Consider the following 26068-nt stretch of genomic DNA (forward strand, 5'->3'; position numbering starts at 1 on the left):
CGGGGAAAAAGAAACAAAATCGCAAGACATCCGAGTCCGCTGATGGAAAAATACTAATAGATGATGGCGACATTGGGAATAGATGGAAAGAAATCATTGAAGTACTCTATCAAGCTCCCGAACCACTAGAAGATGGCTCAATTAAAAATGAAAGCATGATAGGTAAATACGATCGGGGTCCGCAGATATTAAGAAGCGAATTCGACAGAGTCCGAGGCAGACCTAAGAAACAACTAGCCACCAGGAGTTGAAAATATAAACGGAGGAATAATCAAGGCACTCGGGTCAAAGCGAGGGGTGCCCTCTATGGAATAATCAAAGTTTGCTACGACAGCGGAAGGATACCAGAAGACTTCGAGAAAAGTATAATGATTGCAATATCGAAGAAATCGAAAAAAGATAAATAAGAAGAACACATAACATTGAGCCTGGTGATTCAAGCATCAAAAATCCTTACTCGGATAATTAGGCGAAGAATAGAAGGAAGGGTTGAAGAAAATCTCTCAGAAAACCAATTCGGATTCAGGAAAACCGTGAGAGCAAGAGGGGCAATTTTCATCTTGAGAGTCCCGGCCGAAAAAATGATACGCTTAAATAAGCCATTATATGTGGCATTCGTGAACTTGGAGAAGGCCTTCGACAACGTCGAATGGAATAAGATGTTCAAGATACTAGAAGCGATTGGTTTGGACTACAACGACAGAAGAATTTTCCATAACATCTACAAGAATCAGGTTACAAGAACGTAAAGGAAATATGGAATAAAAATAGAAGCCAAAATAAACAAAGGATGCAACCTCTCGCTAGCAATATTCAACGTATACCTGGAAGGGACAATTAAAGAAACACCTGAATTGGGTATCAAAGGAGTCAAGGTAAATGGAGAAGAACTCAACATGCTCCGGCTTGCAGATGAAATCGCAGTAGTGCCGGGAACGCTAGAGGACTTACAAGTAGCTCTATGTGCCATGGATCAAGTGCTGGGGGAATGTAATATGAACATCAACAAGAAGAAAACTAAGTGGGTGGAAGAGAGGAGCTGAATGCAGATATCGCAATTCGAGGGGTGAGACTAAATCAAGTGGAATCTTTCATCTACCTGGGCAGAAGCATAACATGGGGTGGAAGAAGTTCGACCGACAGTAAGCGAAGAATAGCCCAAGCTAAGAATGCTTTCATGAAGAAGAAGCAATTACTATATTCAAAGAATCCTAACGCTGGAAACAAGGAAGCAATTCCTCAAGACTTTCGTGTGGTGCATGGCGCTCTATGGTTCCGAGACTTACATTGGAAAATTGGACCAGCAAAGAATAGCAACCTTTGAAACATGGTGCTGGAGGAGAATGTTGAATTCCAAGAAACTGCGGGAGATGCCGCAACAGTAAATTTTAACGGTGTCAACCACTAATATGCGTTTCAATGCAACACTTTCAGAGTGTAAAAACCCTTCTCCGGTCAAGGGTGTTGATTTTTACACCCTGATATTTTTGTATTGAGAATGCTGGAGATTAAACGGGCAGACAAAGTAACTAAAGAGGAAGCATATAGAAGAGCGGAAGAGGATAGGACCATATGGAGAACTCTTCAGCAAAGAAGAAATAGATGGATTGGACACACACCGAGGCACAATGAATTGATTAGGAATATAATAGAAGGAAAAATATAAGGGAATATTCCACGAGGAAGACCAAGAGACATGTACATAGGACAAACTAAGAAGGACGTAAAACAGAGAAGATTGAGGGAATTGACATTAAATAGAGTAGAATGGAGGGCTACAGTAAACCTAGAAAATACTGATGTCATGATCTTCTGTAAATTCTGGTTACTGGATGAAAACGACCGTTGACCTAGTACCACTTCTTATATGCAGATTTTTGACAATTTTCGTTCGGTATCGTCTCTTTTTTATTGCGAATTTAATAAATTGCAAGTTCGTGTTGCATGCAGATTACTGTCAAAAGGTTGCTTTAATTTTAATCTTTACAGCAATTATAATTCAAATACTATGGGAGTTAGTTGGGGCACAGGAAGATGACGCGTTAGGCAAAGAAGCTTTCACAAGGAGGAGTTAATCGATGACAGAGACGTTGAGTAAGGATGTTTTGAAAACTCTCGTTCAAACCTCTATATGGAGCGTGGCCATGTACGACACGAAAACATAGTCATTGAAGCAGGACGATAGGCTTAGATTGGATGTATTTGAGATGCGGTTGTGGAGATGGATGCAAAAGGTTAAGTGGACAGAAAGGAAAACAAACGAGGAAGTGTTAGGCATGGTACAGAGAAGGAGAGAGGGCATTGCTGGGAGAAATCCAAACGAGGCAGGAAAGATGAATGCAGAGCGTTTTGGTTGGCTTTAAAATAATTGAAGAACTGTAAATATTAGGCTGGAGAGGTAAGGGAGGGAGGAAAAGAGAATTGGCATGCTGAACAGAACGAAGGGAGGAAGGAAGTAAGGGGCGAGGCGAGGCTAATGAATGTCCAGCCCTATGTCCATCCAAAACCTACCTTCAATAGTAGATTACCAAGTGGTAACAATTCAAATGGAGTATCTAGAATAAGCTCTGATAGTGGCGATGGGCGTTGGTCTCTCGCGATAGTCTGCACGCAGGTTGTATAGGCACCCTGTGTCTTAGCACTTACCACCAGACATTTAATATTTACCTCCACCATCAACAAGGCGATTAGCAAGATCTTGTGATCCGAATGGAAAGGACTACCCCGGTGTTGCAGTTTCTCACCTTTTCTCTGGCGGTGTGCGAGGCATTTTATGAGACAAAAGAGCCAGTTTGTAAGGGGGACCAAATATGCATTTGCAGTATCAGCAAAGAAAGAATTTAAAGCAGAGGTCTTCTTCCAAATCGTTAAATTCCGACTGATGTTCCCTTTTAACTGCAAAGTGATCAAAGACCGAAAGTAAACGATTTCAATTCGAAAATATATTTTTGGCTTACCAGTCCTTTCTCATGCGCAGTTTCACGTCCCTTTTATGCCACCGTGCTATAGAGGTTTCCTTGATGGCATATCAGCAACGATGCGCATCTTCAGACTGCGGTTCAATGGCGCTGGAACACGTAATTCCACTGTTACATCACTCGTGTGATCTCCTAACAAATGCTTTATTTGGCATCATTAGTTACTTAGCAACGTTCATCAATTTCCGTTGAAAAATATATAATAGCTCGGAACTAATTTCGAATTTATGCTGTGGTCCCTTATGCTGAGGTCCCGGCTGTGGCCCCTTAAAATTTTCTCCCTCTACCTCTATTACGCAATATTCTCCCCGCAATATCACAATTTTCAGCATCCCGATGTCTTTAATTTTGTTCGTCCACTGCTCAAAAATCCTTCAATCTACGCTTATCCTTCTGCTTCAGTGACCAAGTTTCCGAGCCTCACTAATTTACGTTCCCATATTTCCGTTCCGAATTTTTCACTGATCTTTTTTTGTCAGCATTCTTACTAATTGTTCCTATAATGGACTCACTAATGGTAAATGCTAATTTGTTTGGCGTTATTCTTCTCTTAATACCCTTTTTAAACAAAGTGAAATATACTGCCTGCTCTAGTTTATATACCCTCCAACACTTTATATGTGACATATTTCAATGCGTCGACAGTATTTTTGTTCGATTGCGCTACGAATTTCCAATACGGTAATCCCCACTGTGAGTATGATTTCTATTTGCAGATTGACAACATTTAGATAGAGATAAGCCATTTTGTCGTGGCTGGAAAAGGCAAAAAAATATTACCTCGATGTTAAAGGAAATAGAGAAAGCTATATTTTGAATGGAGCGATATAAATTTATCAATAAATCAACAGTATTGTGTATGGATCAATAATGTTGAATTTTTCACGAATTTTATGTCGATATATTTATAAAATATATTGACAGACTGATGCCATCCCTATTAAAGCCCAGTCTATTTTTTTTCTTCAAAATCAAAGAGGAAAAGTTGCACCTCCTTTTGATCAATGAGGCACTACAGTTCAGTGTTGAGTGCAAAAGGCTGATGACTGGACGCAACAAGTTGTTTTTTTAAAGGGATGTCCAGAGCCTGGGGGGGGGGGGGTTGGGGCTTCCGAGATGGGAACAAAACACAAGCAGAGACGTTGATCGCGGCATTCATACATATGTCAACTCTAAGCTCTCTTTTATGACGGAGCTTCAATTCGGATAGCAGTTAAGTTTTGCTTCGCAAAAATTCTTGTAAGTCTTCTAAGGCTAAAATTAATCGGCGACAACATGCGCTTTCTCTCAGAATGAATTGTGTCGTTTTCAATGTTGCATTTGCAGAGGACAACTAGTATTATACATGCCGCCGTATGATCTGCTGCCGAAATCAAAAGATCAAATTAAGAAAACAAATTCTTTTCTCTGAAAAGAGAACGTACTTACCGTATATCTGCACTGTTTTATGGAAGCATGCGTCTGCTTTGATGAACTGTTTATTTTAGTAACACGCGTCGCCTTGGTTGTATGGATATGCGCGTCTTCTTTGTTTCCCCGACAATAGCAACAAAAATAAATAAACAATAACTAATAATATTTTTCATGGTCAGTTCTAAAGTCTTTGCGGTTTTGACATGATTGGAATCTGCTGATGGCAATGAATGATTTCAGTAATTCGTACCGACCTGCGTTACATAATACATGTATGCGAAATTTTGTATCCCATTTTATGCTGTGTTCAGGAGACTTGTAAATCGACTCGTAACTCTCTGAAACAGACCAACGATTGCTGGAATCTTGTGACTCTATGCAATGACACTCGAGATGAATAATTTATTTTTCATTTGCATTATTTTATACCTTTTGAGGCTGTTTGAGAAATGTACGAAAAAATTATCAGAAAGCTAAACACTAGCAAAATTAAATATCAGGTACTCTGTTGGCCAATTTTCTATCACCTCACCAAGAATTTTGGCAATGGCTCGCGAATTCCGATATTAATATCTCATGAAAGCACGTACGTACGAATGCTTGTAGAGACATTCCAAGAGATACCTGAAATACCTCGCATCCATCTGTGCTGTATCCGAACTCCCGGAAATGTAATTAAGAAACTGCTGGACAACATAAAATATGCTACTCTTTCTTGGGATATTTATCATTTTTAGTGATCACGAAAAAAAAATCGTACTGGCTTCCCACCCAGAGGGCCCGTGTTCAAATTCCTGCGGTGTTGAATATTTTTCAGTGGCATCTCGATCCCTACTTGAGGTGCTTTGTGGAGGTCACTTTGAGTGAGTACGACGTCCGTCGGATGGGACGTTAAGCTTCGGACCCCTTGGCGCCTCTCGTTTAGAGTAGGCCAATACCGACGCCGGGTTTCTCTCCACCCTTCATCCTTTCCTGTCCATCCTCTATGGGGCAAATGACCTCAGCTGTCGGTCGCCTCTCCTAAATACTACTACTACGAAAAAATAGCCGCTGCTTAAGAGTGCTAAACTGCTTCAGAGTTAAGAAGTCTGGTCTATTGTTCCCCCGTATTGTAATATATTCATCATCATCATCCTCTAAAGACGGAGCCTTGTCGTTGCAGCCATTGGTCCCTCTCGATACCGTTCTTTTAGTTAATTGTAGGTTTTTACTCTCATAGTACTTTTTATATCACCTATAAATTTCTTTCTCGGCCTTTCTCTTCCTTTTTTCCCATTATTTTCCTCTCCATTTTATTTTCCAGGAGGTTGCTCTGTCTGAGAACATATCCAACAAATTAAATTTTGCTTTTGCTCCAACTTGACCCTTATAGTCACGCCATAACCCTCTATTTTTCCCTGCTTTACCCTAGGAGGCTCCAGAAGGTGTCTTTAATCCGTTATGAGAGTTTATTCGGTTATGATTTGCGATTTGATATGTTTTATTCAGAAGTTTCGCGGTATGAATTCGACGTTAATCACTTGTAGTTGGTAGTGCATCGAATCGCGTGGAATGAGAGATGGAGACGGATTCCGGATCTTCTATTTCGGAATGAAATGGCCTGGAGAGTTTACCTTTTTCCTTTTCATAAAAAAAATTGAGATCGACCCATATTAATGCGGTCTGCTTGCCGTGCAAAGAGCCTGCCTCCAACCGTGAAATCCATCATCGCTGCAGTGGCATTCATCAGCGCCACTGCAAATCTCTTTCGCGTGCTTTCGTTCGCTTATCTTCAAATCGCTCGCCATGGCGACCGAGGATGTTTATTTTTAGCGTCGCCATTGTGTGTAAATTGGAATCCACTCCTTCGTGCGGTGGACGATGCAAAATCCGAGTGCCCCACTTCGCCGTAGATCGGTGAGGCGATCAGTGGTGTAAACTACTCACGCAGAAGACCCTGGTCCGAATCTCGGCGTCGGCAAGATATGTATTCCTGATCCCTGCTTGGGGTGCCAGGTGGAAAGCCTCAAGTGAAGCACGCCGTCCGTCAAATTGGACGCTCTGTTATCCCTTGCCACCTTTTTTCATTCGAATAGGTTAATGTTAATGCACCGGGTTTCCCTCTTCACCCTTAACCCCATTTTCCAAAGTGAGAGCAAAGTACATCAAAGTCGATTTGGAAATCATTAGCGATTCGACTTCTGTGTGTTAATCGATATATTGCGTTACACTTCGATAAAATTTACGATTTAAGAGATTTCGATGGTTCTCTCCTTGTACTGTTTGGAGTAGATCACTTAAATCCGAGTCTATTTATCTCTACAGGAACGCACCTTTAAATCTAGTTAATGCTAATCCTGGGCACTTGCTAATAAACCACTGGCGGTCAGCCATTTTGAAAATAAGGATTGCGGAAAGTAATTGTTCTCCCGCACGACATTAAAGATAAAAAAGGTCGTAAGTTTAACGGCTTGGACATTAATGAAAGATACTTTTTTTCTGGGATTTATTTCTACCTCTGCTCGATGTAAGTTTGATGCCAAGATGATTCTCGTCTTCACAATAGGTAGTCTAATGTTTAAAGGTAGGTTTAGCAATGCCCCAGAGTACCATTGCTCATCATGGTACGACTTCCTCTGACCACATCTTACCGACCTAAACACTTGTTTACCTCAATATTAATTCCTTCCTCTGTTATTCATCCTTCCTAACAACCCTGATGACGTATAAAAACGTATCATTTTCTCATTTCTCTCCCACACTTAACCAACATCGCCCCTTCCTCTGTGACCTTTAACATTCCACATCATCATCTCCCTCCTCCCATTTCCCCCAGAAACTTTTCCTTTCCTTCCGCCATCGGTACTAGCCAAAATCGATATTTGTTTCCCATGGCAGGAATACCTTAATGATGCGTAGGTGTGCAAAAAATATATTCCCCATCGGTTGCTCCAACAGGGGAAATATGAAAACCGATATTTTTAAAAAATGCCATCTTGGAAAACAAGGATGCCTCAGTTTATTTTTCGTACGTTTGGATTTCTGTCCCCATCGGGAAATATTTATCTCAATTCACCTGTGAATGTACTCAAAAAGTTACCCGTTCAATAGTAGTAATCCCATTCAAAATTTTTATGTATCTCGGTTTCATCGTATTGCTATAGACTCTTTTTCAAATGCAAGTATGCCTAAGTGCTTATTTTTGCTCAACACTCGTCCTCATTCACTTGCTTAGTTCATTCAAGGTATTCTACCTATTTTGAAGGTAAAAGTTCTGGACGGACCCTAACGACTATTAACTTCTATGTTTCACGATAACTCCCTCTTTCTTTGCTCTGCGTTATTTATTTGTTCGTTTCTTCGTAAATTTTGCATACCTTGCTGTTGTCTAAGAAGCTCACTTTCTTTCTTCTTACTCTATACCCCGAATACTCAATATTTACCCTCGTACCACGCTATATTCAATGGAATAACTAAAATTTGGCGCCAGAAAGACAATCGCAACAAGACAGAAATAGCTTCTGAACAATAGGAATACATTGTCGTTTTGGACTGTTTCCTGAATCATATTTTCCCGAGTATAAACTTCAAAATGTGTTCAACTATTAGGATGATTCGGACCTATTATACATGTATTGTCTGCGATACGAGTACGATGCCCAACGTCATCCATAATATCACTACCTTATCGACATATCCATCATAACGGGAGGATTGGGGGAGAAATGATTGGGAGGATGAAGTGGATTGTTTGGAGAAATCCAAAGGAGGCAGGGGAATAGTGGATGCAGAGTATTTTTATTGTGGATGAGATTGTTAAAGAATTCTGTGGCATATAGACGGCAGGACGTCAAGCAGGAGAGATAAAGGGGAGGTAAAGGGATATGAGAGATTTTGGACATTATTGCAGGAGAAATAAAGTATGAGGAATTGAATAAGGGTTTATTGTAGTTTCTAATTTTAGGATGTTTTGTTAGGATAGGTAATCTCTGCCCCGGCTGTGCCCATCTAAAACTTACGATATGAGAAATTTTGGACATTATTGCAAGAGAAATAAAGTATGAGGAATTGAATAAGGGTTTATTGTAGTTTCTAATTTTAGGATGTTTTGTTAGGATAGGTAATCTCTGCCCCGGCTGTGCCCATCTAAAACTTACCTTAAATGATACACTACCTAATAATAATATAAATTAACGATCAAACTGCTAATTTGTATTGGGACGCCTATAACCTTAGGGCGGCCCTGACCTCAAGGTTCTTATCCTGTATCTGCTATCACCAGTCACCGCCGATTCTATCGCCCCGAAAGGTGAATTTCTCCACCCGCAAGAGGGCGCCAAGACACCGCCAGAAGGTGGTCTTATTTCATCGCCTCTCAATGCCACACCAATGAGCTCTTTTCCTTGAACAGCTACCAACAGTTATTCAAGCTGTTGTTGACTTACCTAGGTGAAATCTGGCGAAGTTATCTCCTCCAATTTTTCTCTGGCAAGTCGCTTATCTTCATCATTTCCACAGGAGATGGAAGATTTGAGAAGAGAATTCTATGCAACTAGGCAAAGTTGTCTTCTTCAGAATCCCTTTGCCTCTCCATATTATTCTGTATTCACTTGACCTGCCTCCTTCGTATCTCTCCCAACAACCTTCTGCTATGCTTGTTTTCTCTCCCCGTCCATTTCCATTCTTCTCCACGCCATCCGCTCTACCCACTAGACCACCACGCCCCGCTTACATCTATTCGGATACTTAACACTGCCAAAAACCAAGGAGACTCTATACTCTCAAGAAACAACAAATGGACGATAAAGGAACGTCCAAATTTCCGGAATCGGGAGGAAGGCTCCCGACACGCTTTCCTCGCGTTGAAATATTCTTAATTTTTCAAGGTCATAACCATGCACAAGCATGAACGTATGGCATCGAGGTCAGTTCTGAATTTGCTCTGAAATAAAATATTATTAGCTCAAAAAAATTGCGTTTAAATCTCCTGGGTGTAAGATATTTATCGAAAGATATTTTTTTAAACTTCTTCAAGAGATTATTTCCGTCAAGATTTCACAAGCTGTTAGGTTACCTTTTCTTTGGAACATTTATCATGTTTCTTGTTCCCTCCCAGGTCATAACATTTTTTTTTAGTTTTTGACTCTATCCGAAGAATTAAATTCAGTGTCTTTGTATCTTTGACGAGATTAGAGCTGTTTCTCCGCTTTGAAAACTTATTATTGATTTGTTTAAAAGTTCTTCCAACTGTATCCGTGGCAACAATGGTAACTGTTATAGCATTACCAGTACACAAGATGGCGTTTTTCAGAAACGGGATTTTCTATGCACGGGTTCTCTGTCGTTGGAACGGCGAATTTTTCATGTTGTTTGAACGCCGCAGAACCATGAAGCGCATCTAACGTCCAGTGCGTGCTGCGAAGCAGGAAATGCAAAGAAGAGTTAGCAGAAACGACGCCCAACTATTCAGAGAGGTTGAAGAAAAGATGTTTTATTATGAGGCGAAGAAAGAAACGAGTTCCGCTCCGATTGCTGCATATTACCTACTCACTGGTCGAGTGAAAAGAGAGAGGGGGGAAGATTTAAATGAAAAAGTAGGAAAAATCCACACAGTCTACCGGTGCTGTTAATTCGTTTCCGGGATTTATATCTCTCGTCGAGCCAGTCAATTCTCTCCAATTTCCGCGCCGGCTTATGCGATCTATCGGTACGATTAACCCCGAGCCCACCGATTGGGTCGCAACGATTTCCAAATGCATTTTCTCCCGCTTTCGCGCAGCTTTTGCGTTTTTTAATAGTTAAAATGGCGCTGTATAGGGCAAAAGATGAGCTGTTCAGTGTAGTGTGTGATCATCCGTTTTCTCTGCTTGCGTGGCTGATATGAATTCATCAGAACAGTATGACAGTGGATAAATAATTTCCAAGGTTCATCTAAAACCCGCCTATCTCTTGACTGGTTGCCTTCTGAGAAGAACGATTCAAGGAAAAGAAATAAAATGAATTTTTTCAAATCAAATTTCGACATAATAGTTTGTGTGCACGCTTTACACGTGTATTAGAGCACTAATCACATTTGAGTGATTTGCCGTAAGTTAATTTTTCTTTCTTGCCTGTTGGAATTTATGCATACTATACAATACCATACCATATCTGATGTTTTTATCAAGTTTTAAGTGTGCATTGGATTTGAAATAGTTGGACATAATTCCCTCCTCGTACGTTTTCACGTCAATCTCTCTCTCTTGTTTTTGTCCATATTCTCTGTCGATTAAGATGGAATTTGTAATGTTTTCTATGCAATTTTCACAATTTTCAGCAATATTATATATATTTGATTCATTTATGTATTAAATTGTGTTCAATTGGCTTTGTAAATGGGTTTATTCCGTGAAATAAATTGAAAACGAGGTACGAGTGCTTTAAAAACACAGCCCATCTGATTTATTCAAAGCAAATCATGGGGATATACAATTTACATATTACCTTCTTGAAATCGTACCTTTGGCTGAATAATCTCCTGCATGAGAGAATGGTATTTCCAGGTCCACTGTAGTAGGGTCATAGTGAACGCAAACGAAGAGGTAAGCACGGAGCTCGGACAGGGTCCATCGTTGACATTGATTCGGTCCTTTCCCCTGAAATGCAGGAGATTTTCCCTAGGGACGTGACGTGCAGGCTGCCGATCTCACAGGATTCGCGAAACTGTTACTGCGTTTAGCCCATCGCAACTGTGAACGTACCTAGTGCGTTCGCACGGTAGACTGCTGTGAAGGTACTTTTTCATCATTCGTCAAAATAAATAAATAACAATTTTCCATTAAATAAACTGTGAAACTAGATTATTTATATTCAATTCATAATTATATTGTATCATTACTGCAGGAATGATAACGTTTATGGAGACACGATACCCTCCGTTTTTGTCGCATATGAGGAATTAGTTTCCAGGGAGTGAGCTGCTGCAAAAAGGTTAGGATAACCCAGATGACTGGTCCAGTATCAAATCCTATTTGAAAGATTTGCTGAAGAGCATATTGGCGATTTTTTAAAAATGAAATCATTCAATCACGAGATAGGTTTCATTTTGGATATACAGGTATAATATTGTACCTTTATACCCGTATAATCTTGTAAAGAATGGGTGAGGAATGAGGAGGTGCTGAAGAAGATTGGATAAGGGAGAAGTCTCTTCAGTGAAATCCAAGGGAGAAAAGTTGACTGAAGAGGACATGCATATAACAGGAGGAGAAGGGATATTAAACAGAGCAATTGAGGAAACAGTGGAAGGGGAAGAGAGAATGGGTAGGAGGAGATTAAAAATATTGGATAGCATCAATGTTAGAACAAGTTATAAAGAAACAAAGGACAGAAACAGATGACTACAAGAATGGAGTATTGGGCCTGCCATCTGACAGAAAACCAAGTGATGATGTCAATCATCTTCAATCTGATTATGATGTATCCACCTGAAAACCTGGGTTGTGGATAAATAATATTATTTGTGTAAAATTGCATATCTATTCTTTGGCAGATATGTTTGAATTCCACTCAGTATCACCAAACTCTTTGGAATTCTTAATATTTCACAGAATAGTTACGGAGATCATGGAGTGTATTTTCTGCAATACACTCAAGTTAAATCCAGAATTTGTTCATCTTGACCCCGTTACATTGAAATAAATGGATGGAAGCAAATTTGTCATTGCCACCTTCTGAAAAATATTATCCATGGTAAGTTTTATCGATATGGCGGATAGTAATACAAGTAAGCTAAATTAAGCCAGTACTGTTCTTAGAGTGACATCATATAGATTTCACACTTCTGTTATAAGTATATTCATTGTTTTGTAAGCATTTAAGATTTCATATTGAAGATTATGTATGGTATATGGAGCATATTGATCTGTGTTTAACCTCATTTCTGCATATGTTCTGGAGTGAACCAATTTGCTGTCTACTTTTCCCTTTGAGTTCTCTCTCTTTTGTATACAATTACTTGTACCATTGTTGTTTGCTTATTAATGCTTGCAAGTTGTTAAGGGCATAACTTCCTTTTTTCAGCTATATTTTACTTAATTTGTCAAACTTCAAGTTAAAATGAATTTGATAGCATATGTTGTTTTTGTCTGTCATGAGAAATATAATCCTCATTTTCTAATATGGAGGTTGCCGTAAATCAAAAATCACATGCATAATTCTCTGAACCTGCCCCAGGAATTACAGCCTAGATGTGGTGAAAGTTTTTGTGCATTTTGATGGACCCTACACCCCTAGCTGTGCTAGCAGGAATAATTTGTTCCTAGTAGGGTTGCCCATGACAGATAGGTTGAAGGTTAGGAGCCAGATCAAAGGTAGTCCACACAGCGGCTACACAGAATGTGCAGAAAATGATGGAATTAGTTAGAATAATAACTAGGAAAGTTAGGACGATGTTGAGGACAGAACAATTAGAGAATATCAAGTGAGAGATAGAGAGAGGAAATATAGATATTTTAGGTCTATGCGAGGTGAGGTAAAAGGATAGCGAGAATTACTGGAGTGATAGTTATAGAGTAATACACAGTGGAGGGGACGAGAGGAAGCCAGGAGTTGCAAAGTATTGAATAAAAAGGTTGGAAGAAGTGTAGTCAACATAGAGGAAGTGGCTGATAGAGTATTATTGGTAGAAGTAAAAGCTGAACCCACGAGCTTGGCCATTCCACTGGAGAGAAACATCTGATAGTGATGAAAGTGCAACAATTTAGTAATAAGGAAATACAGCATCCATTTTAAAAAGAAACCAGGGAAGAAGGGTTATGAAATGGAACATTGAAGTATTAACCAGACCAATAAGAAAAATGTATCAGCTGTCTGTAGAGAATATCATGAAAGGAAATGAAGCTGGGTACTATAGAGGAAATAGGGGAACAAATCAAAAAAGGAATATCGAAAGCCGCAGAAAAACCATAGGAATAGTAAACAGGAAAACAGCAAGGAAACCATAGATTATGGATGAGTTGATAAGAAAGATGAATGAGAGAAGTAAAAGGAAGAATATTAATGCCGACTTAGATAGAAGGAAGTATAAAGAGTTCAATAATAAACTGAGGCATAAAACAAAGAGGGCAAATGAAGTGTATTGGAAGACGCAGAGCAAGGATATGGTTAGTTTTCAGAGGAAGGATAAAATTTGTGCGCTATACCCGCAAGGTTAAAATACTGTCAGGAAGTAAAAAGAAAAAAAATCATTGTGTACAACCAAAGATAAGTGAGGAAAAATATTAGTTGAATCAGTAAAAGAGAAAAGAATTGTACTTTAAAGAAATTAGACTTAGAGAGAGAACAAAGGCCAAAAGAGAGTAGGGGTAGATAACATTCCTATGGAACTATTGGAAGGTTTAGGAAAAGGCAGGAGGAAGAATTTTTATAGACTTACTCATAACATTTATGAGAGATAGAATTTGCTGGAAGATTTTGCCAGATAAGTTTTAGTTTTTATCTCAAAAACGGGAAAGGTGACCAAATGCAAATACCACAGAGCAATAAATTTTGATTTTACACCCAGCTGAAGTGGTTCTAAGGATTATCAATAAGAGGGTGGAGAGCAGGGCAAATGATAACATAGGGGATGATCAGTTTGGGTTTAGGAAAGGGAGAGGCATTAGTGATGTCAGAGTAGCAATGAGGTCAGTAATAGAGAGTAATACAGAATGCATTCAGGATATATTTGTCTGTTTCCTTGATTTTGATAAAGCATTTAATAAACTGGGTAAAACTAATGAATGTATTGCATAAAATAGGAGTAGATTGGTGGAATAGGACACCGACAACCTATACATGCTGCAGACTGATCAGGTGCAAGTGGCAGATAAAGAGTCGGGATGGGCAATGTTAGGAAAAGACATGAGACAGGGTTGTCCATCATCACCTGCACTATTCAGCATATACGTGGAGGTAATGAATAATGAGGTATGGGAAGAACAGGAGGTAGGAATGAAAGTTGGTGGGGGCTTTGTAAAGTCAGACAGGGATGCTGATGACCAAGCTCGAGTTTGTCAGTGAGCCAAACTGTTGCAAGCATTATTGAGCACAATGAAAAGCCTGGGGTCATTGATAGGTATGAGCACATTGATAGGTATGGGATAAAAATAAATGTAAATAAAGCAAATGTTATGCTGTTTTTGAGATTGATAAAGGCTAAGTTGAATATTAAAATAGTGGTTCATAAACTAGATCAGGTGAATCATTTTACCTATCCTGGAAATGTTCTCAACCAAAATGGTCAAAGTAATGTAGACATCAAGAGAGACATTGCATCAGGCAAAGATGTTTTCAGGAGGAGGATAGAATTGATGGCAGGAACGTTGAGGAAGGATGTTAAAATAAGGTTTGTGAAAACTTTGATATGGGGCATAGTTATGAATGGTGCAAAAACATGGTCTTTGAAGCAGGATGACAGTTCTAGATTGGAGGATTAAGATATGTGGGTGTGAAGATGGATGGAGAAAGTGAATTGGACAGAAAGGAAAACAAATGAGGTGGTGCTAGTGATATGTATGGCCAATATTGAATATTTAACAAACAACTAAAAACTCAAAAAATGAGTTTCACTGTAATGTTCAACATTAGCTCTAGGATTAACACCTTACATATTGACAGCCAATAGCTCCCAAAAAAAAAAACAAATTAAACAACTTTTGTCCATTTTCATTCTCTCAGGAGTCCTCAAATGGCCAAAACATTTTTCTAAAGTCAACTCGTTTCATACCAAACCAACCAGTCATATCTCATAATATCCTCTTTCACCATGGTCGCAAAAATTCTCACAATTTATTGCAATTAGAGCCCTCATTAATGTGCGGTAGACTTGTTCAGATGAAGCGACGCTTTGTCAATTGGCATATTTAGAAAGCTTAATCTTAAAGAGGGCATTCACATTTTTTTCTTAACGGCTAGTTTAGTCTGACAGGTATTAGTGTTCTCTGATTTTGTCTTTTTCTAGAAAATGCTTAATCAATCAATGGACTCAACAGTTTTAGTTGTAACATGTCACATACTATACTTCCTTCCTACCTTAAACGTTGAATCAAAACAATTTTGCATTAAGTATAGGTATATGCTTACCAAATATTTTTCCAAGACGTTTTTACACCTGAAGAACATCTGAGTGGAACACAATAAATTAATGGGTGAATTTATTTTCAGGTCACTGGTATCATAATCTTGGCTGTGGGAATATGGATGAAAGTGGAACTGCACAAGTATATGGAACTCTCTACTGAATTCTCATCGAATGCATCCTACATCCTCATTGGAACGGGTGCATCAGTGATTTTGATTGGATCTCTTGCCTGCTGTTGTACGGCCAAAGGACAACCCGTGCTACTCTACATTGTAAATTTTTTATTTATTCTTTTTAATTTCAATACTTGTTTTAAGTTTTTAGAAATTTTAAGCCTTCATATGTGAAAAGAAAAATTAAAGTTTTATCCGAGATGACAAGGCAAAAGAAAATTTTCTGTTAAGTTTAGTATTTGGTGATGAAAATTTTCATAGATACCGACCTCAATAGTTATTTTAGTGCTAGTATCATTTGCCTTTGCAAACCCATTTGCCTGTGTAATATTTAAATATATATTTAAATTAATCAAATGTGCATCTCAAGTACTGCTTTCATTCAGGTTAAATACATAATTTTAAGACATGCATTCAAATGATGGCTCTAATCTTTGTTGGCAGTATGCAACATTCCTGTTCATCATGGTGGCTTTGGAGCTTGGAGGTGGTGTCTCCCTGTATGCATACCGAAATAAACTGAAGGATGGATTCGCCCAGGGGATTAATGACAGCATCCATGAATATAAAGGTTCAAAAGACCCACAGTCTAGCCATGTTGACTTCATGCAATCCCATGTAAGGAAATAAATAAATGAATTAATTAGTGTACTAGTTTCCCACGTTATCTATGAAAAGGAGAGAGGCCTGTAAATGATTTATTTTTCATGCATTGAAGAAATTATTATTGAAATAAAATTTCACTAGTTCACATTTACAGTTATAAAATAAATGAAACTCTATGTCAACGTAGACCTCAATATCTATCTTTTGATCAAGCATGCTGTTATCTTAAGATGACTTAAAAAATGCCAAGGTATTTTGATTAGGTACTTGATCTTTTTTTTATTCATTGAATAGTTATTCTAATATAGTGTTTGTTGGCACAGTTTATCGAATCTTGTTAATTAATGTATAGGTAATAAGTTTGAGCATTCATTCAAGGGTGGATGAAGGAGAGACTATGCCTTTATTTGCCTTAACATTTCTTGAATTTTTTTCTGTAGCTGCAATGCTGTGGTGAGCTTGGGTATGATGACTGGTTCAACACCACCTACAAGCGTATTCCAATCTCTTGCTGCAAGGAGGCTGATGTTGCCTGTGATACATCCAACTATGACTTAATAAATCATAAGGTAAGATCTGACTCACATAAGACTCCTTTTCAAAATTAGTCTCTTGATTTTGGAGGAAAATGATAGACTTTAATTCTTACTTTCAATTCTTTTTAAATAATATGCATACGATTTCATATAATTCAGGATGGTTTCTTCCTTTTTGCTGTGTTTATCAGCTTCTGATCAAAGTAATATGTCGTTAGGAAGGGTTTTCCCAATTATTATCTCATGCTGTTCCTTGTTGAAAATGATTTAGTCTCACAAATTATTAACATCCGTGAGACTTTCTTGCAATATATATTAGTATATATCTCTCCCATCGACTACAACCTTGACGTTGTGGAAGGGCTTGTGCACTTCGATGAACCCTAGAGGTCTGTTGGCTGGTGCAATGATAATGCTCCTGGTAAGGTCACCCATGCCAGATAGGTCCAACGTTAGTAGCAGATGATAGGTAGTCCATGCAGCATCTGTTCCTTAGTGAGGTGGCTGCAAAGGTGTCTGACACCTTTGCAGTGGGGCTGCCATTGAGTGTTGTTGTCAAGTTAAAAACACTATTGAAGAACAAGGGAAACCATCTCAATTACTATTCGCAAGACTTTTATGAAGGACAAAATGGAGAATCTCAGTCCTGGCAACTAAGGGACTCAGCCCAATTGGCCATGTGTTGTGCCCAGCAGGGGGAGAGGCAAGGCTTCCACGGTTGTCATCTCACAAAAACCTTGGAAAGCAAAATCAACAGCAGCAGAGCAGAAGATGCAAAAAAAGAAGTCTAAATAGAAACTTGGAATATTAGGGCAATAATGAGGTGAGGAAAATTAGGGAACATAAAATAAGAGATGGAAAGAGGAAGTATAAACATGTGTAAACCTAACTGGGCTTTCATTGCAGAAAAATAGCATCAGAGCTGAAATTGAGCCCTCTACTTTCTGAACTTTGCTATTAATAATGAATTTTGTTCTTCAAATTCCTTATTTTGTTCTCCAATGATATCTACATATATGTATTCTTTTCTTTAATAATTTGTTTTATTTGTAACCAACATTGACATCGTTTTTCAATTGATCTTCTTTCTTACTCCAAATGAAATATCATTGATCAAAATTCTGTTGGCTGATGGGGGGTCTTTTTTTGTGATAACAAGTATGATAATGATCTTTATTTTCCGAGGACCTCAAAATATATCCCTGGAGGCAGAGAATTTATCATATTATTTAAAGTAGGAATACCATTAAAACTATATTGTAAGTGTACATTAATAAAAGCTCTGTTATTGACTAAGTCATTGAAAGAATGATATTATTTCATGAACGAAAAATTCTTTAGTTTTATCTTGAACATGATAGAGGAGGTTGAAGATTTGACATGGCCTCTGTCAGTAATTGAGCATTTTAATCATCAGTTTTCAACTTACCTAGCCCTCATAACTCTAGGGTTTGGCCTTAATCTGAGGTTAAAGTTAACCTTTGTTTTAGCAAGACATCATGAAAAATTACTTAAGTTTAGCAAATGGAATCCACTTGATAATCTATTTTATTCTTTAGTATACAGTTAACAGTATTTATAAGAGAACTTATTAATGCTTGCCAGTGTTCCTTAACTGAGTTATTATTCATAGCAAATGGCATAGGCTCCAAAAAAAGTCTGATCTCAACAATTACTGTACTGGTCGATAGTATTTTAAATGAGGGAAGCAATAGCTGTATTCATTATATATGATTGAAAACTAATTCATTTGTTTCATCTGATATACTCACAGGGTTGCTACCAGAAGATTGTTGATTTCCTGAATGAAAACATGGGACATGTTGCAGCTTGTGCTGTCGGGATAGCCTTTTTCCCAGCTGTTGGCATCATTCTTGCTTGCTGTCTGGCTCGAAACATAAACCGTGCCAAGTATGAGCAGATGGCCTAAGTTGCTGCTATTTATGTCCAAGTCAACCAAGAGCAGAGTGTGCAAAAGTGCTGTTTCATTTGTTTTCACTTGAATTAATGTTAAACCTTTTTGGCAAATGTTTTGATTTCAGCAAACTAGGATCATTCTTCGGAGTTCTGGAGTCATGTCATGCGAGAGCAGTATTGTTAAGATGGTTTTTTTTTATTCCACTTTGGTGCAAATGATTAATATGTGCATCATCTCAATGGATTTCTTATCTCTCTCTCTCTCATCTCTCTATCTCTCCCTCTTTTAATCCTTGTGTGCATGGGAACGATTTTGGGTTGCCAAGTAATTTGTTAGAGCCATAAATGCTCAATTCATTACTCAGAAGGTGGTGCAAACATATGCCCTTGTGACGATTAAGCACTTTTTTCAGCTTTGATCATTGTTTTGATCATTTGTTGCTCATTATTGAATGTTTCGGCTCAAAAATGCTGAGTGTTGAGCATTCATATTCTGCTGAGAATTCTCAGAGCAGTTATCAATTTTTAAAAAAATTGATTTGTTTTATGTCGCTACAAACTGGTCACTTTCATTCAGAATGGTTTACAATAGGAAAAAATTTATATAATTTGGATATTGGATAAGGGTGATGATTGTATTTCGATGATACATCAGTCTCTTAAAAAATTAAATCTTTCATCAGAACTTATGATGTACGAAGTGTGTTGATAAAGTAATGAGACTGATGTGTTAAGAATTTTTTTAATCGATTAAAATCACAATTCTGCATTATCTCCTTTGAATTAATTTCCTTGTGAAGCCGTACAGTAAAGAACTCGATTTTTCCACTCCATATAGCAGTGCTGGAACTCTAATGCTGTCATTAATTTTAGTTGGTTGGTTTTGGCTGTTTAAAGGTCTTCTAGTATCCCAAAATGCATCCTTTTAGGTGACTTTCCAATCTTAGATAGAGAAAAAAGTCACCAGGACTAACGCTGGGGGAATAAGGAGGGGAAAGCTACAGGAATGTCCTTATTGGCCAAAGATCATTCACTGAAAGTGTTCCTCCGAAAGATTTTTCCAAACCATTTTCGTTCAACTAATCCCCAATTCATTGGTCAAAACCTTATCGGTGGTGGTTTGTGTCAAATGCAACTGTTCCCTGATCATTCTTGACTCTCATGTGACAGAACCCACAAGAGTCCAGATTCTGGTGAACTTTTGTCAGTTTGCAATTGCAAGCCTTCTGCTGCAAGTTTCATTTTCAATCTGTTTTCCTTATGAAAATGCCTTCACCTACCTGAAGACCTGGGTCTTTGGCAAAAAATTGTCACCAGAGTCTTGCTGAAGCTTTGCAAAAGTTTCTGTTGCACTGTGTCCAAATCTGAAGCAAAACCTGACAGCACAACATTGCTCAAAATTGATATAACCGCTTTTTAGAACGTTATAGAAAAAAATTAGTTCTCAAATAAATTCCTGCAGGCAACTTAATAACTCTATGGAGTTCAAAATTGTACTGAAATAGCATCATATGTTGTCTCACCTTTACTTTGAATAAGAAGTCTCCAGTGCAGTCAGATCAAATGTTATGCTAGCTGTCTCATTACTTTATTCACGCACCTTGTATGTATACAAAACTTTACTTCCACCATCACAAACTTCATACTAATGCCATACAATGTTCGCATGAAACTAAAAATTACCATTATGACTGGTAGTAAAGCAAAAGGAACCTCTGTTGTGTGGTTCTATGGCATAGTCCAGACCCCATTCTATTATTATTTATCTGTGTATGGAAAAGAAATAGCTACTAATAGTGACCACCAGACTGACTTATTTCTTACCAGGAAAGGTTAACGAATGATAGTGCTGCTGAATCACTCTTTTGAGTTCCTCAAATCCTAGTGCTTTTAGGAAGAGATATTATAATGCATTGCAATTTATTTCATCTCTAATTTGGGACAAAACTTGAAAGAAGTACCAGGGAGTCTGCTATTGGCATAAAATTTTGAACCTTCAAAAACTTTCATTCGTACTGTCTACTTTGAACAATGATTTACCTGTGTTAGGTTGGTCCTGAGCTAAATATTTTCCTCCCTCATGATTTCTTTTCAAAAACACCGTTGTACATCCCTTGGGGGCACTTAAAGGTGGTGGATTATACAGGGTGAGGCAAAATAACTTCCTCTTTTGAAAGCATTTTGTGTTTGAAAAAAGGAAGTTACGTTGCTGCACCCTGTATCTTAGGGAAAGTGGCAATCCTATTAATGGACATTTTTGTTTCTTTTTCCAGCTCAGCCTGTAAGTTCTTGTGCTTCTCGGGCTTCTTTAGCCCTCTTCCTCACCTCTTTTGGTCTGTTGGGTGAAGTGTACACCCCTCTTATGCCATTGCTCCATCTATCATTCCTCTTCCAGCCTATTAGGCATATTTTTCATTGCATTAGTCAAGAAATTGCATGATGGAATATCGACCTATTAATCAAAAATTGTGAAAAAAATCTTGCATCCTAAAAATAACTATATTTTGATGTATTTTATTGAAACCCAAAGGTATCTATCTATAAATATATATATTAAGATAATTTTGTTTTGTATAAATTTATAAAATAGCTTTTGCTCATTAAAACAAAGTTGTTTTCCGAAAGATTTTGGTCACATGGTCTTTTACGATGTTGAATACAGGAACACAGGAACTTTTAGTCCCTTTATATTTTTTTATCAAGCGTTTGGAAGTGCTTATATATGGTTGAAGCAGGTGAGATAAATCAGTAGTCACTTTATGAAGTCCAGTTTTGGTATTTTCAAATGAATTGGTATGTACCGATGAAAGATGAATTTCCACAGTTGAGAGGAAGCATGGTATTAGTTATTCCTTTGCATGATTTAGTTCTTGTTATAATTTTTTGAGTTTTTCAAACTCAAAACCCCTGCTAAATGATTAAATCTAAGGTTTGCTGGCTTGGTGATACATGCTGGAGCAAGTATATTCAATAAAAATGCCTATTTCTGTCTCAAATGTTTTCATAGGCTTTCATTCATAGTGTGGGGAATGGACAGCACTTTGTTGGGTATTCACTAATTATGTCTTGGGGAGGGAAATATTTTGTGACTTATTTCTTTGATTGAATAAGAAATCTGATAGAGAGCCAATCATTCATCCCCTTAAATAATGGATACCAGTGTTGCCAACTGGTTTTTCCCTCAGCTGTGTGGAATTTTTCATTATGAGCTGAATCAAACGTTGAACTGAAGTGTTTCATTTTTTATTTTTAGATTTAAGCAATGTATTTTACCATATTATGTGTGTAAGCTTGACCTTGGAAAGGATAAGATGAATGCCAAAAAAAATTTCTTCTAACCCCTAACTTTCCTGTGCTCCTGTTTGATATTGTATGTAAAAATGTGGTAAAATTTAAATTGTTGCTATATAATTTACCATGCATGCAAAACCTAACATTTTGTTTATGGCATTATTTCATGAACTTTACTCTATGCATGACGAATGAATGAACGTGATATATGATGCTCCTGTGAATATGTTCAAGGTCAAGTTATGTTGAGTTCATGAAGGAGTGTGTGTTTTGTTAATGACGAAAATATTTGTGATGGTAATTTATATGGGAAATCTCAGTATTTTGGGTAGGAAGGTAGGTAGGTATATTATTGCACATTTACCTGGCCTGACTATGTTTGAGACTGTTGTTATTTTTGTTTGATTCAAATTGAATAAAGGTTGATGATGATAATAATATTTCTAGATGTCATCTGGTTGTAAAGAAACATATCGTAATATTCTGAATATAATGTGCATGTTTGTGGCGCATGAAAAATATTCAAACAAAATTGGAAAAGTAAATCATGGCCACTAATTGATTTGATGTGCCCTATTTTATGCTTGCTTTTCCAGCAAATGTGCTATTTATAATATCCCTCGCCAGCATTGTACAGAAATCTGATTTTATAAACAATGACTTTCTTCTGCTTTGAGCCATTCACTCAAAATGTCTTGCCTTTTCGCTGATTTTTAACCCCATATTGATGACAGAATTGCTGGATATGTGATGAAAACTCAATTTCAGTGCATCAAGATATGTCCGTGTAATGTAGTGGGCAGGTAAATTAATTTTACTTTTCAAAATTGTACCATAGTAATGTGTAAGACTACCATGACTTCAAAAATATAACCAACAAACAAAGCACAGAGATCAGTATGGTTTTTGATTGTTTCTGAGATCTTAAACAGGCCTGCATGAATGGATGTTATATTCAGAAGATTTCGGTATTGAAATTTTATATTCTAATAGCTTTCTGCAACTAGTATATACTATATGTATTCAGAATATTATATCATTCTAAACAAAGAATAATGTACTAAGTATGAAATATGAAGTGGAAAGTGATGGATGGTGCTTGAGGATTCTATATAGATGTTGCATTTATAAATGTGCTGTTAGATCACAGTACATCTTCCTTGCATTTGCATAATGATTTCAACCTCTTCTGCACTAGTGTACAAAGAATATTTTTTTTGTGTGCCACCAGATGCTTTTCATTACTACTACTCTTTGTGGTTGCAAAAGTTGTTGAATTTACCTAAAGGTAAAAAAATTAGCGGTCCACCAATCATATTTTATCGCTATGTCATGAGTATAGCATGTAGCCCGAAACAATCTCAACATGTTGAGGTATCCATTTTTTAGTTAATGATTTTAGAGAAATCTTTAATAAGACCATTGGATCAGATGAACATAAACACATTACAACAGTTTGATTTATGAGTAAATGAAGTCATGATGCATAAAGTTATATAAAAAAAGGTTTCTACTCAAAGTATAGTTTTTTTTAGCCATAGGAGTTGTTTTTTAGGACTTGCACATGACATATATTTTTAAATAATTAAAAATTTATTGAAGTTCTTCTTAATGATTAAATTTGTAAGTACCCATTCTATGAAAATCTCTCTTAAAATTCATAAACTATTATGTGTGTGTTTCCATAATTAAATAGTACATAATTAGACTTGTACATTTTTGAATCTCTGTTTTTTTATTTGCTGCCTTATATTGCCTGTATTTGTAAAAAAAAGTATACCGAACAAAATTATGCTTTGATTTTTGTGTGAAGAGGCAACTTGAAGAAGACATTGCATCTCATCTGGATGTGTTGTGGCTCCTGTTACATTCATAATTGATGGTGATGTACCAAGGAGGAATTCCAGAGTAAGGAAAATGGTATCTCAAAGAGATACATTTGTCATCTTGAGTGACCATCAAGAAAAGTGAAATCGGTTTAAGATGAAGTGGAAAAATTCAAGTTGCACTTCTTTATTTGACGTCGGAATTTCATTTTGGTGCTTAGAAGAAAAAGAATAAGCCACCTCTTTTTCGATTGGGTGACAACATTTGTGATTCTTACTCCATCCCTGTTGTTTCAGAGTTGAATTATTCTGCTTAACTTACATGACATTTACATTTGTAGCCTGTGTTAACATCCTTTCTACATAAAGCTCTCAATTTATTGAATGTGAATGTTGATTCTATTTTATGCACAATGAATTGCCTTGTTACAATATGTCTGTCATTTATATATAACTGTCTGTGATACATATATATATAACTATATATATACACAAATTTTGGAGGGTGGTCATGAATTGTTTACTGCACTACTAAAAATATGTATATCTTGCGTGATTTTGAAAGGTGTCAAATGACATCAAATAAATCAAGTACATATTACAATATGAAATACCTTTGAAATTATTTAAGTGCATGTTTTGGATAATTCCCATTAGTTGAGTAGTTTGCAGGTCTGGGTAAATTTTTGATGTATTCTCTACCCAAGCACTGCTACCTTTCCAAGCCCCAATTAACAAAGACACTATGTACATGAATACTCAGGACTTGCATTACAATTTACCATGCTTCAAATCCAAATATTTCCTGCCTCCCTTCATTTAGATGTCTATTTTTTTATTAATCGACCTTGTTTTTAACTATGTTCTCATCTCTGCAGTCCTTGTCAACATTCCATTCCCTCGCATTTTTCTCTGTATCCATTTTCCATGCATTTTTTGAATTACTTCTTACAGCTCTCTTTTCTGTCCTAGTGTGTCTATAAATTTGTAATTTATTTTTATTTCTTTTCTTCTCACTTCTTCCTTCCTCTTTTCAGTCAAGGTATTCCCCCAATTAAAGGTAGGTATTGAATGATCCACAATGACAATTATCGCAAATGTATCATGAAATTTAATGCTGTGTGTCCTACATTATTTCCTTCTTCATTACTTCTGTCTGCCTCCATGTTGCCTGAAAGTCTGTTCTATTCGTTCCCCTAACCTGCTTACCCAATGTATTCTCCCTTCTATTATTGCCTCCGCCCACTTTTTCTTCCTTCAATATTTTTACTCCAGCAACTTGCTCTCATCTCTCATGTTATTTGAAACTTCAGGATGTACCTCTCTCCTGTGCAACACTTATTCCCCATTCCAAAAGTCTCCTATCTATGCTGATCCTCTTGCCTCATAGAACAGTTATCAGATCCAGAGAGGACCATTATCCCCCTCCACATCTACATTCAAAGAATCTCTAAGCTACATGTTCTCCTGCTGCAATAACTAAGCTCATAAGCCTCATAATACCATTCTCTATTGGTCCTAGCAGTAGAAGTCCGCTAAAAATTTTTAGCAAGTATCCAGTTGATGGGTACTTTTTAGTTGATATTCATGTAATTTGTTGTATCCACTAGAGTCAAATGTATGAGGTCTGTCCTGAAATGATCCAGCCATGCAATGTTTCCAGATAGTCAATAGAACAAGAAACAGAATATAACTAGTAGAGGCAAAGGCAGAACCAACAAACTTGTGTTATTGTTGAGGTATACATGCCACAAAGCAATCAAAAGGAGGAAGGAGTCAATAGGGTATGTGATCCGTTAAGAGGACATAATCACGTGTGTTACTTCAGGGAAATATTAGATTGTGATGGGGGATTGGAATGCAACTGTAGGCAAAGGAAGAGATGGTGATGAGGTGGGGTATAACGGTTTAGGTATGCAGGATTACTATGGGGAGAAAGAAAGCCATTGCTTCTCCAGGAGACAGTGGTGGGTATACGTGGAAAATGCTAGGTGACCCAGAAAGGTAGCAGTTAGATTATATTATGGTTAGGCATAGGTTTAAGAACAGTGTGATAAATTTCCACAGCTTCCTGGAAGTGGATGCAAACTCTGATCACAATAAAGTTATCATGAAGTATAGCGTACGATTCAAAAAAATTAGGCAGGGTCAGTGGGTTAGGAAATGGAATGTAGAAGTATTAACTGGATTGACAAGAAAGGTGTATTGGCAGTTTGTAGAGAAAATCAAGAATGAAGGATAAGAGCAG

General features: G+C 37.4%; 1 protein-coding gene across 1 annotated transcript in view; it reads left to right on the top strand.

Moving 5' to 3' along the window:
* Positions 1-24409, top strand: part of LOC139698638 (tetraspanin-7-like) — a 37830-nt gene extending 13421 nt beyond the window's left edge. The window contains exons 2-5 of the mRNA XM_071597490.1: positions 15555-15743; positions 16089-16262; positions 16691-16819; positions 18561-24409. Of these exons, the coding sequence (XP_071453591.1) occupies positions 15555-15743; positions 16089-16262; positions 16691-16819; positions 18561-18716 (648 nt within the window). The 3' untranslated portion in view covers positions 18717-24409. The remainder of the gene's footprint in view (positions 1-15554; positions 15744-16088; positions 16263-16690; positions 16820-18560) is intronic.
* Positions 24410-26068: the final 1659 nt, after the last annotated feature.

Source organism: Hetaerina americana, unplaced genomic scaffold (genome assembly GCF_022747635.1).
Source record: "Hetaerina americana unplaced genomic scaffold, ioHetAmer1.1.p SCAF_9, whole genome shotgun sequence".
In the NCBI taxonomy this organism is placed as follows: Eukaryota; Metazoa; Arthropoda; class Insecta; order Odonata; family Calopterygidae; genus Hetaerina; species Hetaerina americana.